This window comes from Catharus ustulatus, unplaced genomic scaffold, assembly GCF_009819885.2.
Source record: "Catharus ustulatus isolate bCatUst1 unplaced genomic scaffold, bCatUst1.pri.v2 scaffold_96_arrow_ctg1, whole genome shotgun sequence".
Classification (NCBI taxonomy): domain Eukaryota; kingdom Metazoa; phylum Chordata; class Aves; order Passeriformes; family Turdidae; genus Catharus; species Catharus ustulatus.
This window is the reverse complement of record NW_024879560.1, coordinates 1-23,582: the sequence shown is the minus strand read 5'-3', so window position 1 is coordinate 23,582 and position 23,582 is coordinate 1. Positions and strand designations below refer to the sequence as shown.

The window sequence follows — 23,582 nt, the reverse complement described above, 5'->3', positions numbered from 1 at the left end:
ACAGCCACCAGGGTGTCCCAGAGCCATCGTGCTCAGGGGACCCCAACTGTCCCTGAGGACAGGGCAAGGGTCAGTGTCACCCAGGGAGTCACGTGGCCTGGTGGCAGCATCCCCTGACATGTCCTGGTGGCTTCATGTGCTGACATGTCCTGGTGGCAGTGTCCCCAGCGATGTGGTGACATTGTCCCCTGGTGTGTGTCCCACTGGCATCGTGTTCCCTCCCCATGTCTCCCTGTCCCCCCTCTCTGTGTCCCAGTCCCCCCTGTGTGTCCCTGTCCTTGTCTCCTCCCTGTGTCCCTGCCTCCCACCCTGAGCGGGGCCAAACTCCCCAAGCTCCTGGGTCTGTGTCCTGCAGGGTGTTCCCATCTCCCTCAAGGTGTCTCCCTGTCCCTCAGGATTTTTTCGTGGCTGCATCCAGCACTTGAGTGTCTTTACCCACCCCAGCTCAGGAAGGGACATGCCACAACACTCTGGAACATCCCGTGAGACCCCACGACAGCCTTTGTCCTCTGATTTTGCGTCTCTTCCCCATCTTTTGGGTTCCTTCTCCCTATTTTGTGTCTTTTCCTCCTTATGTTAGAACTTTACACCCCTGTTTTTGCATCATTCTCCCTGTTTGGGATCCTTTCCCCCTATTCTGTCTTGCCTGTTTTGTGTCTTTTCCTCTCTTGGGCCTTTCTCCCATTTTTTGGCTCCTTGCCCCTTCTTTTGTGTCATTTCCCCCCTCTTTTGGATCCTTTCCCTCTTTTGCATTCTTTCCCCAAGTTGTGGGTTCCCTGCCCTTGACTTTGGTATATTTTTGTGTGCCTCATCCTCCTTCAACTCCCTCCCCACCCCTTATCCTCCTCACCCCCCACCCCCTTTCCCCCAGGCGTGTCCCCAGCTGTGTCCCCAGCTGTCCCCCTGAGCCACATGGACTCGGTGCTCGCCATCCTGGACACCCTCCAGTCCCTGCCTGGGGTGACTCCTCTGACACCAACACAGCCTTGGGGAGGGGCTGGGGGTCTGCAGCACCCTGCAGTGCTGAGCGGTGCTGGGTGAGTCCCCTGGGACCCCCAAACGCCCCCGGCTCTCACTGCGGGCCAGTGGCAGCTCCTGACCGAGCTCCTGTGCCACGACCCAGCCACACCGGAGCTGGGGGCGGTGCTGGCCCCCGACGGCTCCACGGTGGCCCTTGGTCCCCTTCTGGCCGACATCAAGGCAGGGCTGACATCCTGCAGGTTTGGGCGACCCCTCCCCACCCTTTACCTGCTCTCCACCCCCCTCCTGGCTGTCACCATTGCCGAGGATTTGGGGACATCCTTCCTGCTGGCACAGGGGGGTGACAACAACGCCACCGTGCTGGGACCCAGCGGCTGCTGGGATGATGTGACCAACCCCCAAAATTACATCCTGAGAGGTCCCCCGTCCTGTGGCCATCAAGGCCATGGATGGGGTGGTCCTGGGGGCGCGGTTGGCTGAGCTGCTTCTGGGCTATTACAGGACCGGGAATGGTTCGCAAGTGGGGACACTCCTCATCAGTTACTGGTGTTGGGATTTTGGGGCACTGATGGGATAGGGACAGCAGGAGAACGAGGCTGCCGCAGTTTTTGGCGGTGCTGAGGACGCTTTTGCTGACACCAGAGCTCCTGAGCGATGTGGGGGCACAGGAGGTGACAGCCGTGGCTCATTGGACATGGGAGTCCAGCGAGCACTGTGTGGCTGAGGGCAGGGTGGCACCTCCTAAATGGGAGTGTCGCCCCTCAAATGGGGTTGTCACCCCTATAGAGCAGTTGTGTCCCTCTAAACAGGGGTTCTCACCTCCCTGACAGGAGATTGTCTCCTCCAAAGGGGAAGTGTAGCTGCCTGAAGAGAGATTGTCAAGGCACAAATATTTATGTCATCCCCTAAATGGGCTTTTCACCTCTGAAACTGAGATTGTCATTGCTCAAAAGGGTATTGTCACCTCCAAATGAAGTTGTCACCCCTAAGCAGGTGTTGCTACCTCCCAGAGAGAGATTTTCAGCCCCCATGTCCCCACATGGCCTCTGTCATGTTCCCAATGGCCCCTTGTCCCCTGATGAATTCTCCCATGTCCCCAAGGAGCTCCTTGTCCCCATATGGCCTCTGTCATGTCCCCAAGGACCCACAGAGCCCCTTGTCCTCATGCAGACTCTGTGTTACAGGTTCATGGGGATGCCTGTGCACAAAAATCTCAAGACACAGAGTAGTAAAGCAAGTCAATTTTATTAGTCATGTTAGCAATAAATCCATACCAAGCCCTGGATGTTGGAGAAGCTGCTGAGCAGGAGAAGGAGATAGGGTATGGCACCCGAGCAGGAGGGGCAGGAGGGCAGCACACCTTCAAGGCATCCCCTGTATGAAAACGGTGCACATCACGTCATCCTCGCTCTCCACCCCAGTGAAGCTTCTCTCCATAAGGCTTTTCCAAGGTCTAATGGAATATTACATGGAAAAGAGAGAAAAGCTTTTGGAGAATCCAGTACACCAGAGTCTTGTCCCATTGTTCTTCCACTGCCACGATGAGAATCCGCGTGTGGCAGAGGTGAGGATTCCTGGGCTGCTGGTGTCCCCCTTGGAGGGAGCTCGGCTGCCTCCTGCTCTGGTGCCTGGCGGGCTGCAGCCTCCTCCAGGCCTTGGCACAGGGATGTGGGTCCTGTGCCCTGGGCTGTGGGGCCATCTCTGCATCTCTGCTGCTCTCCAGGCGTCTTGGGAAACGCTGCACTGTGCGGCCAAATTCCTGAAGACAAGGGATCTCAAAAAACTGGTGAAGGGCGAGAAACTCTGGAAGTTTGCCAAGTACCTGGTAGGGACGGCCTGGAAGCGCCAGCTTCAGCCTGGAGAAGCCCCCTGAGCGCGGTGCTCACTGTGTGCGCTTGGCAGCTGTGGCCCTGCCCAGCGCTGCACGCAGGGGCCGCACGGGCTCTTCTCCAGGCTCCTGTGGGCCCGAGCCGGGTGTCCACGGAGCCCCGGCCCAGCGGGGCTGTGGGGCAGGGCGGCACCGCAGCTCCCCGGGCACACCCGGCCCTCTGCCCCTGCAGAGCCCGGCGCCAGTGGCTGCTGGCCGCGCCTCAGGGCTGTGTGGGCTGGGGAGGCCGGGGCCGGGTGCGGGCAGTGTCTGGCAAAGGGACAGAGCCCAACCCTTCCCTGCCACCGCTCTCTGCAGCTGGCCAAGGACAGTAGCCGAGCGGCCGAGCACCTGCGCCAGGCCCTGCCGTACCTGCAGAGCCCACAGGAGCCCCTGCGAGAGGCGGCCATCAGGTTCATGGGTGAGCCCGGGCTCCCTCCCTGCCCTGCCGCAGCTCGGCCCCAGCCCCGCCTGCTGCCCCGGCAGCGCCATCCGGGTCTGGCACCACGGAGCCCCTGCTGCCCTCGGGGCTGCTGCCGCCCTCTCGCAGCCGTGCCCTCGGGCGTCAGCATGCGGCAAGGGCCCGGGCTGAGCCTTGCCGGGCCAGGAGGGCGAGTGGCCACAGTGCTGGCAGTGCCACTGGCAGGGAGCTGTGCCGCTGGGGCCGTGACAGGCTCTGTGTTCGCAGGGCTCGCCGGGCGGAGCTTGAGGGGGCAGCAGGAAGAGCTGCAGCTGATCTTCAGAGGTGAGTGAGGGCAGTGGGCTGTTTACAAACCCAAAGCTCCCAAGTTCACAATGGGAATTAAAACCAAATCTGTTGGCACGGGTACGGCTCCAGGTCCAGCAGAATACAACCCTGGAAAGGTAAGGTAGCCCCCCAAGCTGTTATGCTGAACAGCCGTCACATGGTGACAACTCTAGAGAATGAGGCACCATCTTCACTTCTTTGCTTCCCACTTTCCCCTTCCAGTTGTCAGTGACCAAGACCCGGGATCCTGCTTTCAGTTTTGGAATTCGACATTCTGCGTAGGAAGCTTCTATAGTAGCTGATTCAAAACTTGAATAGAGATAGATAACCTGTAGAGATGTTCTGTTCCTCTTTTGTGGCAGGGGGATTCGGTGTGCCTGCGTGCAGAGGTCAGTTGCAGGAACTCACAGCCAGGGCAAAGACTCCTGTGCTGTCCCCATCTCAGGTGTACACACTGTGCACTGGCCAGGCGCTCAGCACATGGAGGAGTATCTGCAGCGCTGGCACCGCAGTCCCAATCGAGGTCATGATCACCCCCCACATGGCCGGAGCAGCTCTGCGGAGTCACAGCTCTGTGTCAGGGGGTCTCAGCCACAGCACCGTGGCCTGGGCTGCTGCAGGGGCCCGCGCTGGCCCTGCCTCTGCCCACTGGCCCTCGCTGGCAGCACCGAGCCAGCCCATGTGCAGGGGGCAGGACCCTTGAGGGAGGGAGCATGGCAGCACTCTCAGGGGCTGACATGCCGGCACAGGCAAATGGAGGAGACAGAGGGTCCTGGAACTGTCCGCCTGTCTGGCAGTCGCCAGGGACAGGCTCTACAGGGTAACAGGCCGGGGAACCCTAAGCCCTCAAGGCAAGTGGGGCTGCCGTACCTGTCACCTGATGGGGCCCAGCACGAGAGAGTCATCAGCACATCACAGGGCTATTCCTTGGTCAGCCCCAGAAGGGCCTTGTCCAGCCTGTGCCCTGCAGATTCATTGGCCGTGAGCCACTTGTGGATGCACCTCACCATGGCTGGCACCTGCAGAAGGCACAGGGACACTTGGAGACCTGCCAGAGCAGCAACTTCCCCAGCTTCCCCTGAGAAGTGCTTCCCTTCTTCCCACCACATTAGGCTGGGCCTCAAAGGCTGAGGGAACCCAGCAGAGCCGGCTTGAGGCACCACACAATTGCTGGGGGGATCAAGCCCTGGCCACACGCTGCTTACTTCCTTTGCATCGGAGACACCCTTCTCCACACGCAAATGGCAGCACTGGTGGCAGCACTGAAGAGGTGAAAGTCTGCCAAGAGCCCAGTGCCCACACTGGTGGTCTCTTCCTGCCAAATGCACGTGATGAATTCAGAGATCATCTGCAGGAGAAGGGCAGGAAGAGAGGGAGAATGTACAGAGTACTCCAAGCACGCTGCTGGGCTGAGCAGTGACAGCAGGCCCAGCCCAGGTGGGCATGGCTGCAGGTACCTGCTCTGCAGCCCAGCTCTGCCACTCACCCTCCTGCAGCAGCTGGACCTGCTGCAGCTCTTCAGGCTGCTGTGCCAAGGGAGCTGCAGCCTCCTCTTCCTCCTCCTCCTCGTCCACCCAGGCCAGCTTGGGCACACTCGGGGGTGTCTACTCCATGTCACTGTTTGCAGTTAGGACTGCTTGCAGGAGAGACGCCAGGGAAAAGCTCAAAGATCAAGTGCTGCAGCTATGCCTTGAAGGCACCTGCAGCAGAGAAGCCTTGGGAAGGCCACAGGACACTAAGTCCAGCAGTCTGTTCTCGAGGGCAGCGGCCACAGGGATGGCAGATGATTTGGAAATGCTCCGGCTCTCCAAGTCCCGCAGTCTGGCCTCGAGGTGACCTGCACAGATAACAGCCCCGTGGCCTGGGCAGCTGTGGGGGCCCGGGCTGAGCACCAGCCCTGCCTGTGCCCACTGTGCCTCACCAGCAGCAGCGAGTGCTCTGATCCTGCAGGGCCTGCTTGGCCTCCTTGTCCCTCCTTGTCCCTCCTTGCTCCTCCTTGTCCCTCTTTGTCCCTAGCCAAAGCAGCCTGGGCACCTCAGGGGTGTCCCCACCATCCTGCTGAGGCCAGGCCTTCAGGCCTTCTGCCATAGACACCAGAGACACGTTGGGGAAGCGCCAGAGCAGCCGGGTGGCAGGAAGAAGGTGGCTGTCTGGGGGCCGCTTGTGGCCTCTGCAACCCAGTTCCTCAGGGCTCCCCACCAACCCATCCACACAAGTCCTCCTGTCCCATCAGGGCCTCCCACCACCCACCACCACACACATCCCCCTCACACCTTCCCCTGCCTTATCCTGGCAGGCCTTGGCAGCACCGCATCCCTTCATGGCCTCCCTCTGGCCTGTGCCCTCCAGGCCTCCCCCAGGCCTGCCTGGCTGCTGAAGGAGCTCCAGAGGAACTGGACCAAGGGGCACCTCAGAGCCCTCAGCAATCCAGCCAGCAGCACACGGGCAGGACACAGACGGCGCTTCCTGGCTGGGGGAGGGCTGCTGGCCATCTCCAGGGACCAGGCTCTTAGGGATCCCCGCCGCAGCTCTGGCCACTGCCCACCTGCTGTGTCAGAAGCCTCAAACCTTCGGCAGAACCACCTAAGGCCAAGGGCCTTTGGGCCGCTTTCCCTTTCACACGGCATGCTTGGCCAACCTGGCAAGCACAAGCAGCCTTTTTCCCCTCTCTCCCATGGGCCTGAAGACTCTGGGCACCAAAAGAAATCTCCTGCACCTCAGTGTATGACAACAGCAATTTACTAATCCTACTAAATACTGATTTACTGATTTACTAAACTACATTCAATGGGGTGACAGAAGTGCTTGCAGGGGAGAGGTGCTCCCTGCAGGCTCAGGTGGCCCCTGCAGATGCAGCCTCCCAAATCAGCTCTCCAGCGCGCTCCAGCAGGACAACCCATCCACCAAGCAACAGGGAAGGAAATGACTTCCAGAGCCGGCGGAATCAATCTTGCAGTTGCTGGAGTCGGGAGGAGGGAATGCTCTGTACACCTATGACGATGTACAGAGTTTGCAGTGCCAGGCATGAGATTACAGGCCTGATGTCATCTGCCATGTCCTGCAGAACTGGAAGAGAGAGGAACAGAGGCATAGTCAGAATCTGGATGTGTAGAGATCTGAGGAGACCCTGCAGACATGTCCAAGCCACGCATCTCTTGGCATGGCCTGGAGGAAGCAGGAGACAGCAAGGAGCAGCTGGAAGGTGCTGCCCATGAGTCTTCCACTCTCAAGCCCCTGAAATGTCTCTGTGCTCTGCCCATGCTGACCCTGGTGCCCACAGGGAGCAGAGCCCTCCACAGCCAGGGCAGGGAACGCAGCTGCCAGTGCCAGCCCCCACTGCCAGCCCGCTGGCCTCACTCACCCCTGCACATGATCTGGAACTCTTCGCTGCTGCTCTCTCACGAACTGCCTGGCAATCCCTGGGAACACAGAGCCTGTCACAGCCCCAGCCCTTCCTGCTGCCCTGGCAGCTCCATCCAGGCAGGTGATGTGGGGCCTCCCTGCCCTCAGGGCTGCTTCCGCCCTCTTGTAGCCATGCCCTTGGGCGTCAGGATGTGGCAATTGTCCGGGCAGGCTTTGTGTTCCCAGAGAATGCCGGATGGTAACAGGACCAGTAGCAGTGTATGGTAATTTAAAATTCCATTACAAGTTCACTTTCCAACAAATTCCAAGTTATGCTAAGGTCTCTGTGCTGAAGGTCCAGTTCCACAACACTCTGGAGTTCAAGGTCTTGCTGGGCACTTTGAAGCCCCTGGGTTTTAGAAGAGACACTGCACCTGAGTATGCTCTGAACCCAGCTGGCATGGATTCCATGGCAAGCATCCAAGGAGGGCAAAGGAGCTTGGAATGCTGGAAGGTTTCAAGAACAGCTTCCTGAAAGCACAGCAATGCTCAATCCCTGCAAAGGATCAGGAAGAGGGAAGAACCAGAGACCAGCAGGGCTTCACAGAGAGCTTTGGGTGTGCCAAAGAGCACATGAAGCAGCAGCACAGTGCCTGACACTCAGATGTGCGACCATGGCAGTGTCCGAAATGCTGTCAAGCAGTGCCGTGATCCTGGGTGCGCTTCTGGTCCCCACAAGTGAGGAATGGCAGCCCCTGCCTCAGACCCAGTCAGAAAGCCAAGCGAGACCAGAGGGAGGGCACCCTTCCAGTCTCTCCTGGGCATGGCTGCAAAACAGCCCCTAATGCTTCAACCTCCGCCTGTACTTGGGGTGTGCTGATGGCAGAGCCTGCCAGGTTGTGCTCTGTGTGCCAAAGCCTATTGTGAGCCTGAAAAGTGCTGTGTGCACAACACAGAGTCCGGCAAGGTGCTGGCAAGAGCATCCTGTGGGAGCAGGGCTCTGGTCTCTGGCTGGGAACAGCAGACAAGTCACTGCCGTGACCACAGGCAGGAGCTGAGGCAGGTGAAGAGGCAGCGGGCAGCCTGTGTTTGTAGAGGGCCTGGGGCTGCACGTCTGAACCTCCACCTGGAAACACACTTGGGGGAACACCAGCTAGAGCTGGAGTGCCTGTTCTGAAAGCAGTTTCTGCAGGCAGGGCAAACAACCAGGGTTGCAGGTTTCCTGCTGCTAGTGGGGTTTTTAGTTTGTTGTTGGTTGTGTGTCTGTTGGTTGGTGGGTGTGGGCTTTTTTCTACCATGTTATCATGTTCCATGGGGATTCTTTCTTATCCTGAAGGAGGCAGAAAGATAGGACTTGTAGTTGCTTAGAAAGTGCCATCTATTTTCTTGTCTTCTACAGAAAGCATGAGTTCAACTTGTTACAGGTATTGAAAGCGTGCCTCGAAGTCACAAGACTTACAGCTACAAGATCTTTTAAGGACTTATTAACCAATAAAACACTGCCAACAAGGATATTTGTGTTTCTAATCCAATACTAAGAAATTTCGTCTAATTCTCAGCCAATCCAGTTCTAACACATAGATCTATTCTTAAGTCTAGTTTGTCACCTTTATACCTGCTTTATTCTTTCTATATCATAAACTTCATTAACTAAACTTTTTCCTACTTAACATGTCTCTGCTTTAAGCTTTAAATCTACATTCTTACTTCTAGCACCTAAGCTTGGAAACTTTTCCCAGGGCCTCAGTTCAAATTCCGTGTTCTTTTCCAGGCTTTGATTTACAGGTCACATGTTCTGAGAACTTCTTGCATTCTGAACTCCAACAGGCAATGTTTGGGTTTTTTTGTTAATACTGGTTGAAAACTGCAGTTAGTACAGGTGTATGTGACCAAGTAGAACCATCCAAAAAGGGTGCATCTGTCCAGCCCCTTTCCTGTGTGGAGTGTTTGAGCTTATCAGCGGTTCCAGGGGCCATTGCAGAAGAAGCCTGCCTGCAGTGTGAACAGCTGAATTCTCTCCTTTTAATGGTGGCTGAGCTTAGGGAGCAAGTTGAAAGACTAGGCAGTAATAAGGGAAGGGAAAGGGAAAGAGACTGGTGGAGTTCTGCCCTTCCATCCTTGAAGGAGGCCCACCAGGAGTCAGAGGACTCCTGTGCCCCCACTGTCAGGCAACAGGAGGACACCTGATGGATGAAGGGGAGTGGAAATGAGTCCCTACTCAGGGAGGTAATAATAAAAATTCCTTCCGGCACCCATCTCGTAGCCAGGTGCCACTCCAGAATAGATGTGAAACCCTGGATTTAGAGAGCCTGCCAGGTGGTGCAAAAGAAAATTCTCTGCCCAGTGGGCCCAGTTACACTGCACCTGTTAGGCGGATCACCACCTCTGACATTAAAAAGATAAGAAGGGTAGTTGCAGTGGGTGGCTCCCTTCTGAGGGCAACAGAGGGCCCCATATGTCAACCAGACCCATTCCACAGGGAGGTCTGCTGCCTCCCTGGGGCCCAGGTATGGGATATCACTGAGAGACTTCCTGGGCTGATTCAGCTCTCTGAGTATTACCCACTGCTCTTACTCTACGCTGGCTGTGATGAGACTGAGGAGTGTCAGGGCAATTAAAAGGGACTTTAGGGCACTGGATCAAATGGTTGGTAAGGCAGGAGGGCAGGTAGTCTTCTGCTCAATCCTTTGGTGGCTGAGAAAAAGAAATAGGAGAGCCCGCATTGTCAACAAGTGGCTCAAGGGTTGGTGTCGTCAGCAGAATGTTGGGTTCTTTGATCATGGGGTAACTTTTATGGCACTTGGCCTGCTGGAACTGGATGGGCTCCATCTCTGTTAAGAGCAGAAGCATTTTAGCAGGCCCAAGGGTGGTAAGCCTGACTGAGTGGTGATGTCGGTAGCCCAGCTGAGGTGTATGTGCACCAATGCATGCAGCATGGGTAACAAACAGGAGGAGCTGGAGGCCATGGTACAACAAAAAAAGCTGTGATGTAGTCACCATCACAGAAATGTGGTGGGACGGCTGGGGTGCTGCACTGCATGGCTACAAGCTCTTCAGAAGAGACAGGAAAGGGAGAAGATCTGGAGGGACAGCCCTTTATATCAGGGAGGCTTTTGACACCATGGGTATTGAAAGTAATGACGATAAAGTCAAGTGCCTGTGGGTGCCAATTAAGGGGAAGGCCAACAAGGCTGACATCCTGCTTGGAGTCTGTTATCATCCACCCAAGCAGGAAGAAGAAGAGGCGAGCAACTTACTTTATGAGCAGCTAGATAATGTTTCAGGATCATGAGCCCTTGTTCTTGTAGGTGAATTTCACCTGCCAGGCATCTGCTGGGAATTTAATACAGCAGAAAAGAGGCAGTCCAGGAAGTTCTTGCAGTGTGTGGAGGATAACTTTTGGTCACAGCTGGTGAGTGAGCCCACCAGGGGAGGGGCTATGTCAGATCTGTTGTTTGTAAATAGAGATGGGCTGGTGGGAGATGGGGTGGAGGCTGCTTGGGGACTCCCTCTTGGCTTGATGTTTGGGAGGATTTTATGGACCCCAGATGCTTGATAACTTTTAGAGATGGATTGTCTTAGGTTGCAATACAGGATATGACCAAAAGTATGTGTTCTGTCAGCATTTGTGGAAACCAGGTGGGGCAGTGATCCTTATCTCTGTGGGAGATATTCTCTGCTAATGGGCCATCTGTTCAAACCAGCTGGGGCAGTCATCTTTATCTTTTTCACAACCCATCCTTCCTCCAGGAAGAGATCAGCTGTTAATGTCCCATTGAGTCCCATTGTATGACTGATAAAATTACCTGATCCCATTGGGAGATGCTCCAGCCAAGGGCAGGAGTTTTGGAACTCCAAAGCAGTTTTTCCCACTGGATTCCAGAGGAACACTGGATCTTTGCACATCATCACTGGGCCTTTGGAGGAAAACTGCACCCTTGTACAGGACCACTGCTTCAACTGAGCCACATCTGTCACTCCAGGAGGACTGCAGCCTCCATTGAATGGGAATGCTACCAACAGCCTGACTGATGGGGTGTAAGGCAGTATTTTGATTCTGTAAGTTTTTGGGGTTTGTTCTTTGTAATACTGGATTAATATTTTAATTTTCCTATTCCCGTATCTTTGTCTGAGAACCCCTTAATTTCAAAATTATAATAATTTGAAGGGAGGGGTTTACATTCTCCACTTCAAAGAGAGGCTCCTGCCTTTCTTAGCAGACATCTGTCTTTCAAACCAAGACATGGACATAGGCAAAGAGACCTCCAAAGTGAATGTGCTCATCCCTTGTTTTCCTCCAAACCATAATTTCTTATTCCCAAACCTCATCCAGGTGGAGAATGAGGCTGTAAGGAAGAGGAGGAAGGCCCTGGAGCTGCAGGCAGGTGAGGAGGAAGTCAGTGCCCCTTTCCCCCTGTGTCCTGCTCCATGTCCCAGCCCAGCACGGCCCCGGCTGCAGCACAACTCCGCTGCCGACGCCCTCCTGCCGGGGACGCGCTGGGGGGATCTCCTTGCCCTTGCCTCTGGCCCAGAGACAAATCCCTTCTTCTCCTTGTCCTTCCTTCCCCAGACAGGGAGCTGAGGACAGAGACCAGGGAGGACAAATCCCCACAGCAGAACGTCATGGAAGAAGCCTTTTGGAGCAGCTCCATGGCACAGGAATCCAACAAGGAGGAAAAGCACTGGAGATGCACATGGAGGGGCTGCAAATTCAGATCCTGGGGATCACAGGAGGAAAGAGCCAGCCTTGGCCAGGGAGGCGGCCGGAGATTCAAGGTGAGGGTCCACAAGCAGCTTCTCGATGGGGAGAAGCGCCACAAGTGCTCAGAATGTGGGAAGAGCTACAGGTGGAGATCACAGCTGATCCAACACCAGAGAATCCACACTGGCGAGAGGCCCTATGAGTGTGATAAATGCAGGAAGAGATTTAACAGCAAATCCATTCTCTTCAATCACTATCGCATCCATGCTGAGGAGAGGCCGTTCTGCTGCCCCAAATGCGGGAAAGGCTTCAAGCAAAACTCCACCCTAGTCAGGCACCAGCGCATCCACACTGGGGAGAGGCCCTAGGAGTGTCCTGAGTGTGGGCAGAGCTTCTCACAGAGTCCTTGACCACCCTAAGGGCAAGCCCTGGGAGTGCCCCAAGTGCAGGAAGAGCTTCGTGCGCTGCTCCAGCTCCATCCCCCATGGCAGGATCTGCGCCTTGCTGATCCCTGGTGCCACTGATTCTTGCTTGGAACACACCTGGCTGGGGGCTCCACTTCCTCCTGGCTCCCCGTGGGCACCACGACACATCCTCAGACCAACATCAGAAATCTATTGCAGAGAGCAGATTTGTCAAATTTGGAGCCCTTTAGGACCTCACTTTGGTGCCATCAAGCAACACCAGACGACCTAGGAGGTCTTCTCCAACATAGATCCATGGTTTGTAATTCTCTGTGACCCATGGGCATCTTCCACAGCCACTTGGTGATGGATTAGGGCAAAACCCACAATTTCGGACACAGTGGGGTGAAAACCCCTGAAAAAGTTTCTTCCACCCCACCTGTGTGTAGCACGTGGATGCTCTGTTAGGAGGGATGGGTAAGTCCTTTTGGTTTTGCCTTGAACTGAAATGGTTTCTGTTCAAACCTTTAAACCCCCTGAAACTCGGGTAAAAATAAAGAAGTTGCACTACGGCATGGATGAGACAATGACATGAATGGGGACATGTGGGGACACAGCCCTGGGTCGGGATATGGGGAACATGGATGGGGACATGAACTGGGACGGCATCAATGCCACCACCTGTGCCACCACAGTGCCACCAGCACCTTTACCTCAGTCATGGCAAAGCGCTGCCCAGTGCAGTTCCTGCCACCACATCCCCGCTGTCACCACCACAGTGTCCCAGCAGAATGTCACCACCCACCAGGATGGGACCAGCATGGGGAGCTTGTTCAGCTGGTGACAAGTGGCCTGGAAGCGAGTGACAGCCACCAGGGTGTCCCAGGGCCATCGTACTCAGGGGACCCCAACTGTCCCTGAGGACAGGGCAAGGGTCAGTGTCACCCAGGGAGTCACGTGGCCTTGTGGCAGCATCGCCTGACGTGTCCTGGTGGCTTCATGTGCTGACATGTCCTGGTGGCAGTGTCCCCACAGGTGTGGTGACATTGTCCCCTGATGTGTGTCCCACTGGCATCGTGTTCCCTCCCCATGTCTCCCTGTCCCCTCTCTCTGTGTCCCAGTCCCCCCTGTGTGTCCCTGTCCTTGTCTCCTCCGTGTGTCCCTGCCTCCCACCCCGAGTGGGGCCAAACTCCCCAAGCTCCTGGGTCTGTGTCCTGCAGGGTGTTCCCATCTCCCTCAAGGTGTCTCCCTGTCCTCAGGATGTTTTCGTGGCGGCATCTAGCACTTGAGTGTCTGTACCCACCCCAGCTCAGGAAGGGACACGTCACAACACCCTGGGACACCCCGTGACACCCCACGACACCCTTTGTCCTCTGATGTTGGTTCCTTTCCCCATCTTTTGGGTCCCTTCTCCCTATTTTGTGTCTTTTCCTCCTTATGTTAGAACTTTACACACCTGTTTTTGCATCATTCTCCCTGTTTTGGATCCTTTCCCCCTATTCTGTGTTGCCTGTTTTGTGTCTTTCCCTCTCTTGGGCCTTCCCCCATTTTTTGGCTCCTTGCCCCTTCTTTTGTGTCATTTCCCCCTCTTTTGGATCCTTTCCCTCTTTTCCATTCTTTCCCCCAATTGTGGGTTCCCTGCCCTTGACTTTGGTATATTTTTGTGTGCCTCATCCTCCTTCAACTCCCTTCCCACCCCTTATCCTCCTAACCCCCACCCCCTTTCCCCCAGGCGTGTCCCCAGCTGTGTCCCCAGCTGTCCCCCTGAGCCACATGGACTCGGTGCTCGCCATCCTGGACACCCTCGAGTCCCTGCCTGAGGCGACTCCTCTGACACCAACACAGCCTTGGGGAGGGGCTGGGGGTCTGCAGCACCCTGGAGTGCTGAGCGGTGCTGGGTGAGTCCCCTGGGACCCCCAAACGCCCCCGGCTCTCACTGCGGGCCAGTGGCAGCTCCTGACCGAGCTCCTGTGCCACGACCCAGCCACACCGGAGCTGGGGGCGGTGCTGGCCCCCGACGGCTCCACGGTGGCCCTTGGTCCCCTTCTGGCCGACATCAAGGCAGGGCTGACATCCTGCAGGTTTGGGCGACCCCTCCCCACCCTTGACCCGCTCTCCACCCCCCTCCTGGCTGTCACCATTGCCGAGGATTTGGGGACATCCTTCCTGCTGGCACAGGGGGGTGACAACAACGCCACCGTGCTGGGACCCAGCAGCTGCTGGGATGACGTGACCAACCCCCAAAATTACATCTTGAGAGGTCCCCTGTCCTGTGGCCATCAAGGCCATGGATGGGGTGGTCCTGGGGGCGCAGCTGGCCCAGGGATCTCTCCCAGTGGCTGAGCTGCTTCTGGGCTATTACAGTACCAGGAATGGCTCGGAAGTGGGGACACTCCTCAGCAGTTACTGGTGCTGGGACTTTGGGGCACTGATGGGATAGGGACAGCTGGAGAAGGAGGTTGCAGCAGTTTTGGGGGTGCTGAGGATGCTGTTGCAGACCCCAGAGCTCCTGAGGGATGTGGGGGCACAGGAGGTGACAGCCGTAGCTCATTGGACATGGGAGTCCAGCGAGCACTGTGTGGCTGAGGGCAGGGTGGTACCTCCTGAATGGGAGTGTCACCCCTAAAGAGGAGTTGTCACCCCTATAGAGCAGTTGTGTCCCCCTAAACAGCGGTTGTCACCCTCCCTGACAGGGGATTGTCTCCCCCTAAGGGCGAGTGTAACTGCCTGAACAGAGATTGTCAAGCCACAAATGGCATGGCCATCCCCTAAATGGGCTTTTCACCTGTCACAATGGGGATTGTCATTGCTCAAATGAGTATTGTCACCCCCAAAAGCAGTTGTCACTCCCTAAGCAGGTGTTGCTACCTCCCAGAGAGAGATTTTCAGCCCCCATGTCCCCACATGGCCACTGTCATGTCCCCAAGGACCTGTCAAATCTTTTGTCCCCACATGGCCTCTGCCATGTTCCCAATGGCTCAGGGAACATAGCCAGCCCCTTGTCCCCATGTGGATACGATCATGTCCCCAAGGAGCTCCTTGTCCCCATATGGCCTCTGCCATGTCCCCAAGGGCCCATAGAGCCCCTTGTCCTCATGCAGACTCTGTGTTACAGGTTCAGGAGGATGCCTGTGCACAAAAATCTCAAGACACAGAGTAGCAAAGCAAGTCAATTTTATTAGTCATGTCAGCAATAAATCCATACCAACCCCTGGATGTTGGAGAAGCTGCTGAGCAGGAGAAGGAGATAGGGTATGGCACCCGAGCAGGAGGGGCAGGAGGGCAGCACACCTTCAAGGCATCCCCTGCATGAAAACGGTGTGCATCACGTCATCCTCGCTCTCCACCCCAGGACCACCCCTTCTATCTCCTCCTCAGGAGTGCCCAGTTTCAGCATCATCTCACCCAGGGCCAGCGCATGAGATGAGGTCACAGCGGGCCCTGGTCACACCTCGGTGCCAACAGCGGCTTTATTGTGTATTGTTCCCTTTCACAGGATCAGTCGTGCAGTAAGACTTTATGGCTTATTTTAACAGAAAATATCTTCCTGGACAAAGGATGGGTCCTGGAAGAGATAAAGAAAACTGCCCCTCCTGGCTTTAACAGCTGGCCTATTCACAGAGGATATCCCCCCTGGAGTTATGAGGGATGGGTCATGGAAGGGATAAGGAACACTGCTCCACCTGGTTTTAGCAGATGGGGATAGAATATATACTTCTGGTTACATCTGGCATTGCAGCCTAAGACAGGCACAAAGCTCTGCCTGCACTCGGGGCACTCGCAGGGCTTCCCTCAGTGGTGCCTCCGTTGGTATCTGGTCAAATGAGAGCTCTGGGAGAAGCTCCCCCACACTTGGGACACTCCTGGGGCCTGAGACATCCCAAGGAGCGGGGCTGGCTGTCATTTGTTTGGTGCCTGTGAAATCCCACGGGCAGTGTCACAGTGGGGCAGCTCTCAGTGTCCCCAGCAGGTCCCGCTGTCCAGTGCAGCCGTGCCAGCGGTCACTGCGCACTCGGGGGAGGCTGGGCTGGACGGGGGTCGGGGCAGAAACGCCGCCCCCGGGACTGGGCTCTCCCCCTGCCTCTGTGTCACGGTCCGCACAACCTGAGCGGGGGTCGTGATGGTTCCTTTGACCGCAGGGTGCAAAAGACAACAGCAAGAGACTAAGGTTTTGTTCAGCAACAAGCAGCAAATCAATTTATTGAGGGCAAACAATACAGGTTTGGGGTAATGGTGAGAAGGAGAGAGATAAAAGGATGACGAAGAGAGAGAGAGAGACAGAGAGACAGAGAGAGAACAGGGGGAGTAGCTACCAACAGATGGGACGTCCTCGGATCATCCGGCGATGTCTTCCATCAGTGGGGAGAAAGAAGTCTCCAAGGTCTCTTCTGAGAGTGATAATTTTATAGTCCATTTCCAGGTGAGGCGCCAAAAGGTGGGAAGATTTATGGACTATTGTGAGTGAGGACTGTTGCTCAGCTGCAGAAATTACAGTTCAGCCTGCACCTGCTAGAGCGCAGTGCACCGTGACAGTTCAGCACACACCTGACACAGTCCATTAGAGCATCCGCCTTGGCCAGACTCGGTGGCTCCTGCCCAAAGTGAGAGGTGGGTTCCAGGGGTCTAAAGGGTCTCAGGGTCTCAGTCTCTGACGATGATTGTCAGGCAGATCAGGCAATCTTCAGACCGACCCTAACACCACCCTGTGACTCACGATCATTGTCAGGAGCACTTCTTCTTGGTGCTGTTCCAAAGTCTTCAGGACTCGTCCGAGTTGGTAGCACATCCCAGAAAAACAAAGATAGGAAAATGGACAGAATAGATGAGTAAGAAAAGATATGGGAAAGAAAAAGAGGAAGGGAAAACAAACAAATAATCAATTTTCAATTATTCAATTGTTTTTCATTACATAGAAACAATTTCTGATTTCAGAGAGAATGATCAATTTCAATGAGAAATACAATGCAATAATCAATTTTAATCAGTATTTAAAACGTAATTCAATTAAACTAAGCAATTTGTAAACTGATATTCAAAAGTTAAGATAATCAAAAATAACCCATTTTAACTATCATTCAAATTACAGGACGGTCAAAAGAAAGTGATTTTTTAATCAAGAACATGTTTTGTCTTATTTCAAGATCACACAGTTCTCCTTGCATCAATAACCTTAGGGATGTCAATGGTGACAGATTTGTGTAAATTTAGTGTGGATGTCAAGTGCATCAACCGTTTCATAATTCTCCAATTCATAATGTAGAGAATTGCTGATAAAACAAAACCAACCAAGACCAGGATCAGGAGGACGATGATGGGATGACTCAGTTTGTTTAGGACCCCTGTGGCAGTAGGCGACCACCCAAAAAGAGTATCCCACCATCGGTATTCAGCAGCTCTTTTTACTCTTTCCTAGGACATGATGAATTTCTTTCACGTTATGGAAAACAGTTATTAAAGTTCTTTGTCCATTTCTTTTAATCTTTTCCAAAATGCCGATCAGGGTTTGTGAAGCAGCAATTGCTTTACCAGAGAGAGGTTTATTCCAATGGGAGTAGGCAATAAATGACAGATCAGTGTGTAATTGGACTGTAGAAGGTGATGGGAAATAACTGGGGTTACAAAAGAAACATCATGTCCTGTAATTTAAGTAAAATTACAAACACAAAGATTTGAATAATTTTCTGTACTCCCTACTAAAACAAAAAACAAAACCCAAAAAACTATTACAAGCAGTTTTTAAGCATGCACACCTATTGCCTAAATATATATATCAGTACTGTTTCAAGGAATTTCGTTTGGATGATTTTCATTCTTCTGTGTCTAAACAAATATCTTGAGCTCTGATTGCGTTACTTTCACAGATAAACTCTCTTTGTTCCCGGACAATGCAAGCTTCCAAATTAACAGTTTGCTACTTCCCACCAATGTGATGGGCCCATTCTCTATGCTCAAAGGATAGAGAACAGCTCCGTGGTGATTCAGCCCTAATGCAATGACAGGGAATATTGAATGCACTGAAGCACTGCGTATCGTCAGTACAAAGGCTGCGCCTGTGTTTGTGCTGGGGTCGTAGGAAAATTTGGCAGGTTCCACCAGGATTGGAATTCTCTTTCAGAGTTAGTGGCACTATCCCAGATTATTCTCCAAATTTCAGCAGAAAAAGTACCTTCCTCGCCTCCTCTTGTAATAGAGGCAGCAACTGATTGCATCCACAATTGAGCCTGGACATAACTAAGAGCTAAAGAAATGTTAGAGTCAGTTTATCCATCAGTATTTCTGAATCCATGCTATTCAAAATTCCCAATCCTGTTCCCACAACACCAGTTATGTCTCTTATTATTCATTACTTAAAAGAATTATTGATTAATTTGCCTTGTTTGAAAAACTATGCCGAATTTAACATTGTTGTTGTTGGTCGGTTTTTCTAATTACCTATGGTCCAATTTCAAAAATTTTCATGTTCAGTACAACCGGTGCTTGGGTGTTAGGTGTTACAACATTAACATCAAGTTATCCCCAGTATTTTGTATTATTTTTACAGCACATGATTTTATGGGAAAAGTTGTACAACAATTAAGTTTAACTAACAACTCTGATTTTGGATTTCACAATATAAAACACGGCTGTGAGATCCTGTGCCATAACTGTACACAGGTTCGATGAGGGATTCAGCAATTAATTCAGCAATTAATCTTCATGTCCTGCGGCATTCTTCTGTGAAAAGTAAACACAACAGAATCTGCCACAAAGAGGCAGGAGGTTAAAAATGATGGAACTATCCAGCATGTAACGTGGACTGGAATTCTGTTGGCTGGAAGCCACTCTGTACCTCCTTTAAACACAGCACAAGAGTCAGTGTAGATGCAAACAAGAGAGGCAATCTGTACCTCAGGTTGGAAATCACCCCAAACAGCTCTCAGCACCTCCAAACTACTCCCCTGTCTCTTATCATTCTTTTCTTAAACCAAGAATTTGCTGTTTGGAGGAGAAAGGAGAGGCTACTGTGATTGCTGAGGCAGGTTTGTTTTGGCTGCTAGCCAAGCTCTCAGTTTCTGGAATTGTCAGATTTTTTACAGCTCCTTCTGTCCCTGAGAAGGTGTTACAGCAATGCTCTATCAGGTCATACCACTTCCTAACTGAGGAGCTCTGGGCCACCCCAGCAGGGGGGAGGGTCCCAGTGGTGGCTGTCTTCAATGCCTTCAGTTTCTGAGAAGGTTTTTGAGTTTTCTCTGGGGTAATGTGCTAATTAAGGCTTTCCAAATGGGAGATGATTTTTTGTTCAGTATCCCCCACTACTTCTATTTCTGCCTCCTTCCACAGGGAAAACCATCAATATAATTGATAAACAGCCACGTTGTCAGGTTTGGGTTTTTGGACTGGCCATGTAGGAGAGTTGAAAGGAAAATGAGTATTAATTATTGTTTCTTGGTCTTGCAAATCCTGTATAACAGGTTTGATCCCTTCTTTGGCACCAGAGGGAAGAGGGCATTGTTTTACATTTACAGGTGATGGCACAGGTGATTTATAGCCAGCAGTGAATTTTATTTCAAGCATAATTTGCAAGCAGGCAGCTTTGTGAAAGTTTTCTATGAGTTGGTCGGGGGTACCAGTTAAAACTACAGAGTCTCCCCTTCCCAAGGGGTTGAGCTGCCCTGCCCAATAAGCTGCGCGCTGAGTTAGGGACCATGAGTTGTGTTTGTCTCCTGTTGTTAAGAAAACCCCATGTCCCCAGTACTCCTAGTTACTTGGTCTGATAATTCAGTAGCAGTGAACAGGATTTCTTAAGTGGTTACTTGTGGGTCAAAATCCTCATCATTGATGCAATTGAATTCTGGTTTAATTATGGGTTTCAAGCTAGGCCAGCAATGTTCTCCACAATTTCTCATCAGAGTTAGTTCTTTTTGAGGATTTATTTGATGAATTTCCTTCTCCTCTGTTTCTATTGGTGAGTTAGTGTGTTTTAATGTTTGGGGATGTTCTAGTCTTAGAGAGGCTCTTAAAAAATTATTTTCATCCCTTAAAACATGATTCTTACTCCTTTCTTAATCTAATTTTTTTTGTAATATTTCCACTAGATTTTGTAAGGAGTCAATAGCAGTTTGTTCCTTGTTAGTTTTTTTAGGTGTTTGTTTTTTTGTTTAAGGAGGGTTTCTACAGCAGCAGTGAGACAGGCCCCTAAAACTGAGCAATGGATGGTTTTATTCCTGCCCAATTTAAGTTTTGTATTATGTTGTAGAGAGTTTAGTCTATAAATCACATTTTCTAAATTGAACCAGTTGTTATATGCCCATTCTTCCCCCCCTTTAGATGGTTTGGAATTGTATTTAGCAAAGCATAGAATGCAGCTTTATCTTCTGTACTATGATTTTCAGTCATTTTATGAGTTAGAGAAGTAGGACTACTATAGGAAAACTAGTAACTTAAATCACACGCACGGCCTAAACTATCCCGGAGAAAAAGAAAAGAAGCAGAAATTACACACACATACAAGTTACGCAGGAAGCACACTTTCCTGAAACAAAGTCAATACAAAACATATAACAACAGGAAAAACTTGCACCGCTTAAACCCTCACCCTGAGTGGAATAGTTAGTGCAGCACCCTTCCTGACTTCAAGGAAGGCTAAGAGACAATACAAACACAGCTAAATGCTCACGCTGAGTCGAACAGCCTGCACAGCACCCTTCCTAACTTCACGGAAGGCCAAAATCTGCAGAGCAGAGGCACATGAGGAACTTCCGTGTCCGTGTGCAGCTGGAGTGCACCTGCATGAAGGAGCAGCAGGCTGAGAACATGCTGTGCTGCCTGCACCATCCTGAGGAGAGGCTGAGGAGCAATCAGGATCCCAGCCTCCTAGACACTCTGTCCTATCACAGGCTTTTCTTCCCAGGTCACCCAGGTCATGATCCCACCATGGAGAGAGCTCCTGAATACTCATTTGGAGAGACCGAATTTCCGAGTGCAGCGACCTGCTCCCCAGGTCCTCGATACTTCATTGTTTCAGCCATCACCAATACTGGAAAGCATGTGCCTCAGACAGCACTGGTGACAGCACGTCCAAAGACCAAGATTGCGGTCACCCCAGGACCCAGTGAGTAGCATTTCTGCAGCCCTTCTTCAGGCCAGACAAGCACGCCTCACCGCTGCCCTGTGCCACTGAAAGCCCTCTGCTCATGGCCTGAATGGGCTTCAGACAGCTCCAAACAGAAAACAAGCAAGACTGAACACCTCCTCCTGACTTCTCCTCTTTGGCTTGCAGTTGGGTCCCCAGCTTCACTTCTTCTCTCCCCTCCCTCTCTGTCCCAGGTGACTACACCACGGAACCTGCTAACAAACACATCTACCATTCTGCACGGGCAAATAGCATGTTTTCCCGGCCAAAGGACACAAAAGGTTCCCAAACGCCAGGTACGGAACTTGGGGAAACAGACACTCTTACAGCCCGTGTGTCCTCCAGGCTGTATCTGCAGCTGCTTCAACAGGCCTAGAAAATGCCTAGGCAGCAGGACACAGTCTGTGCTCAACAAGCTTCCTGCTCTCCCAGAGCACCAACTTCTCCCATCTCACAGAAGAACTGGCAGCTCTGATTTCACACAGCCAACGCACATCGCATGCAACAGAAGCCGGAGGCACTGGGATGAGGGGCAGGATACCCTTGCTGCTCCTCACAGCCAGCTTGGCTGGCTGACTCTTTTCCACCCAGGCATTGCACCCTTTCCCACGGGACTGACCTATGCTCTCTACCTATTCCATTTCCAGGTCCTGCTGCCTATACCCTGCCCAGGGTTATGGGACCCCGCACAGCGTCCACCCCTGCTGCACCATGCTACTCTATGACATGGGAGAGTCAACACCAGAGCTGTTTTCAGGACATGGCAAAGGTGAGCTGTGCTTCTCTGTTCTCTCACAGCAGCAGCAGAAGCTCAGCTGCTCTCCTCAGGGCAGAAGGGCCCCAGTACCTGCCATATCCCCACGTAACACATGCTTCCCTGCACCTGCGGCAAAGGCCAAGAAGTCACAGGGCCTCTGGCTCTGCTATTCCCAGTAACACCGACACCTGCAGTCCCTGACTTTTCCACCCCAGCAGCTTTGGCATGGTACAGCGCATTGGCACTAATGGCCCTAATCCCCTTTGTCCTCTGGCTAATCTACCTCTCTTCCCAAGAAGCCCTCCTTCCCAAGGCTCCAGACCTCCCACACCGCTCCTCTGGCCAGCCACCTAAAGCAGCACATACTCGTGGACACCAACCTCACTGCTTCTCTTGCAGACTCCAGGTCCTGCGGCATTTGCCAAAGTGGACCTAGATGTTTACAAGCCCAAAGTTCCCAAGTTCACAATGGGAATTAAAACCAAATCATGCACCTGCTCAACGTGGTGCCTGTGTCACAGTGGCACAGGAGAGATTTGCTGCACCGACTGCTGGATACCGGTGAGAGCATGTGTGTGCTAGCAAAACGTCTCAACCGCTTCATTGTGGGTAACCAGAGGCTGCCTCAGCACATCCGTTTACCCCCAGACATTCAAATTACTCAGTCATACAATCTCTTCCATCACCTGGCTGAGGAACCGGCCGCCCACACCCAGGCAATGTATGAGTACCAGCTTCTGCGAAAATGGTTCAAAAGAATGCTTTGTGTTGAGCAGTGAATGAATGTCCCATGCACAGAACTGTGCTTGTGCTGCTCGCAGCTGGCAGCAGAGACCCACCTTATAGTACAAATTTGGTGCTTTAAGGAGAAGAGGATGTGTGTAAAGGCTCTGACAAAGATCCCACAGCCTCTTCTGCCACCTCAGCAGGTGGAGGGCCATGGCAGGGTTTATTCTACCCCCTTGTATCATTTTATTTTCCAAAAAAGGCACTCAGATCTGCATAAAGCCCAGCTGCAATTTCCCCACTTTTAAGAATGCGTGTGAAGAGAGAACATGCTGTACATGGAGGGCCAGACCTATAGTACTGGCAGAAGTCACATGCTGTGTATGTGGAGTCGTGAACAGACTCCTTGAACTCAACGGAACTGAGTGCTCAACTGGTTCTAATCAGAAACTAAGCCCAGCTGCCCCCAGCCCCTCTGATCACAGAATCACAGAATGGCTTGGCTTGGAAGAGTCCTTAGAAAATTGCCTTGTTCCAGCCCTGCTGCCAAGGACAGGGACACCTTGCACTAGGCCAGGATGCTCCAAGCCCCACCCAGCTTGGCCTGGAGCACTGCCAGGGACAGGACAGCCACAACTTCTGTGAGCAGCATGGGCAAGGACCTCAGCAGCCTCAGAGGCCAGAATTTCCTGCACATCTGCAGCCTAAGCCCTCCCTGTGACACTGGGAAGCCACTGGCCCTGGCGCTGTCCCTGCAGGCCCTTGCAAACAGCCCCTGTGCAGGGCTGTGCTGGGCCCAGGCAGGGACTGAAAGGCTGCAGGAAAGTGTCCCTGGAGAAGCCTGTCCTATCACAGGCTTTTCTTCCCAGGTCACCCAGGTCATGATCCCACCATGGAGAGAGCTCCTGAATACTCATTTGGAGGGACCGAATGTCCTAGTGCA

At 52.9% G+C, this 23,582-nt stretch overlaps 3 protein-coding genes across 3 annotated transcripts in view; all 3 read left to right on the top strand.

The window, feature by feature from the left end:
- LOC117011582 (zinc finger protein 391-like) overlaps window positions 1–12,008 on the top strand; it is a 59,536-nt gene extending 47,528 nt beyond the window's left edge. Inside the window, exon 3 of the mRNA XM_033087002.2 lies at window positions 11,797–12,008. Within this exon, the coding sequence (XP_032942893.1) occupies window positions 11,797–12,008 (212 nt within the window). The remainder of the gene's footprint in view (window positions 1–11,796) is intronic.
- Window positions 12,009–12,675: 667 nt separating this feature from the next.
- Window positions 12,676–14,670, top strand: LOC117011578 (N-acetylmuramoyl-L-alanine amidase-like). Its single transcript, XM_033086998.1, is given in 5 exon segments — window positions 12,676–12,727; window positions 13,777–13,886; window positions 13,888–13,963; window positions 13,966–14,311; window positions 14,313–14,670. Coding segments are annotated over 5 exon segments (942 nt in total).
- Window positions 14,671–16,389: 1,719 nt separating this feature from the next.
- LOC117011576 (outer dense fiber protein 3-like) lies at window positions 16,390–22,474 on the top strand (the record flags this gene model as incomplete). Its single annotated transcript, XM_033086997.1, has 5 exons — window positions 16,390–16,402; window positions 20,935–21,135; window positions 21,351–21,452; window positions 21,804–21,925; window positions 22,313–22,474. Coding segments are annotated over exons 1-5 (600 nt in total), but the record flags the coding sequence as incomplete, so codon positions are not given.
- Window positions 22,475–23,582: the final 1,108 nt, after the last annotated feature.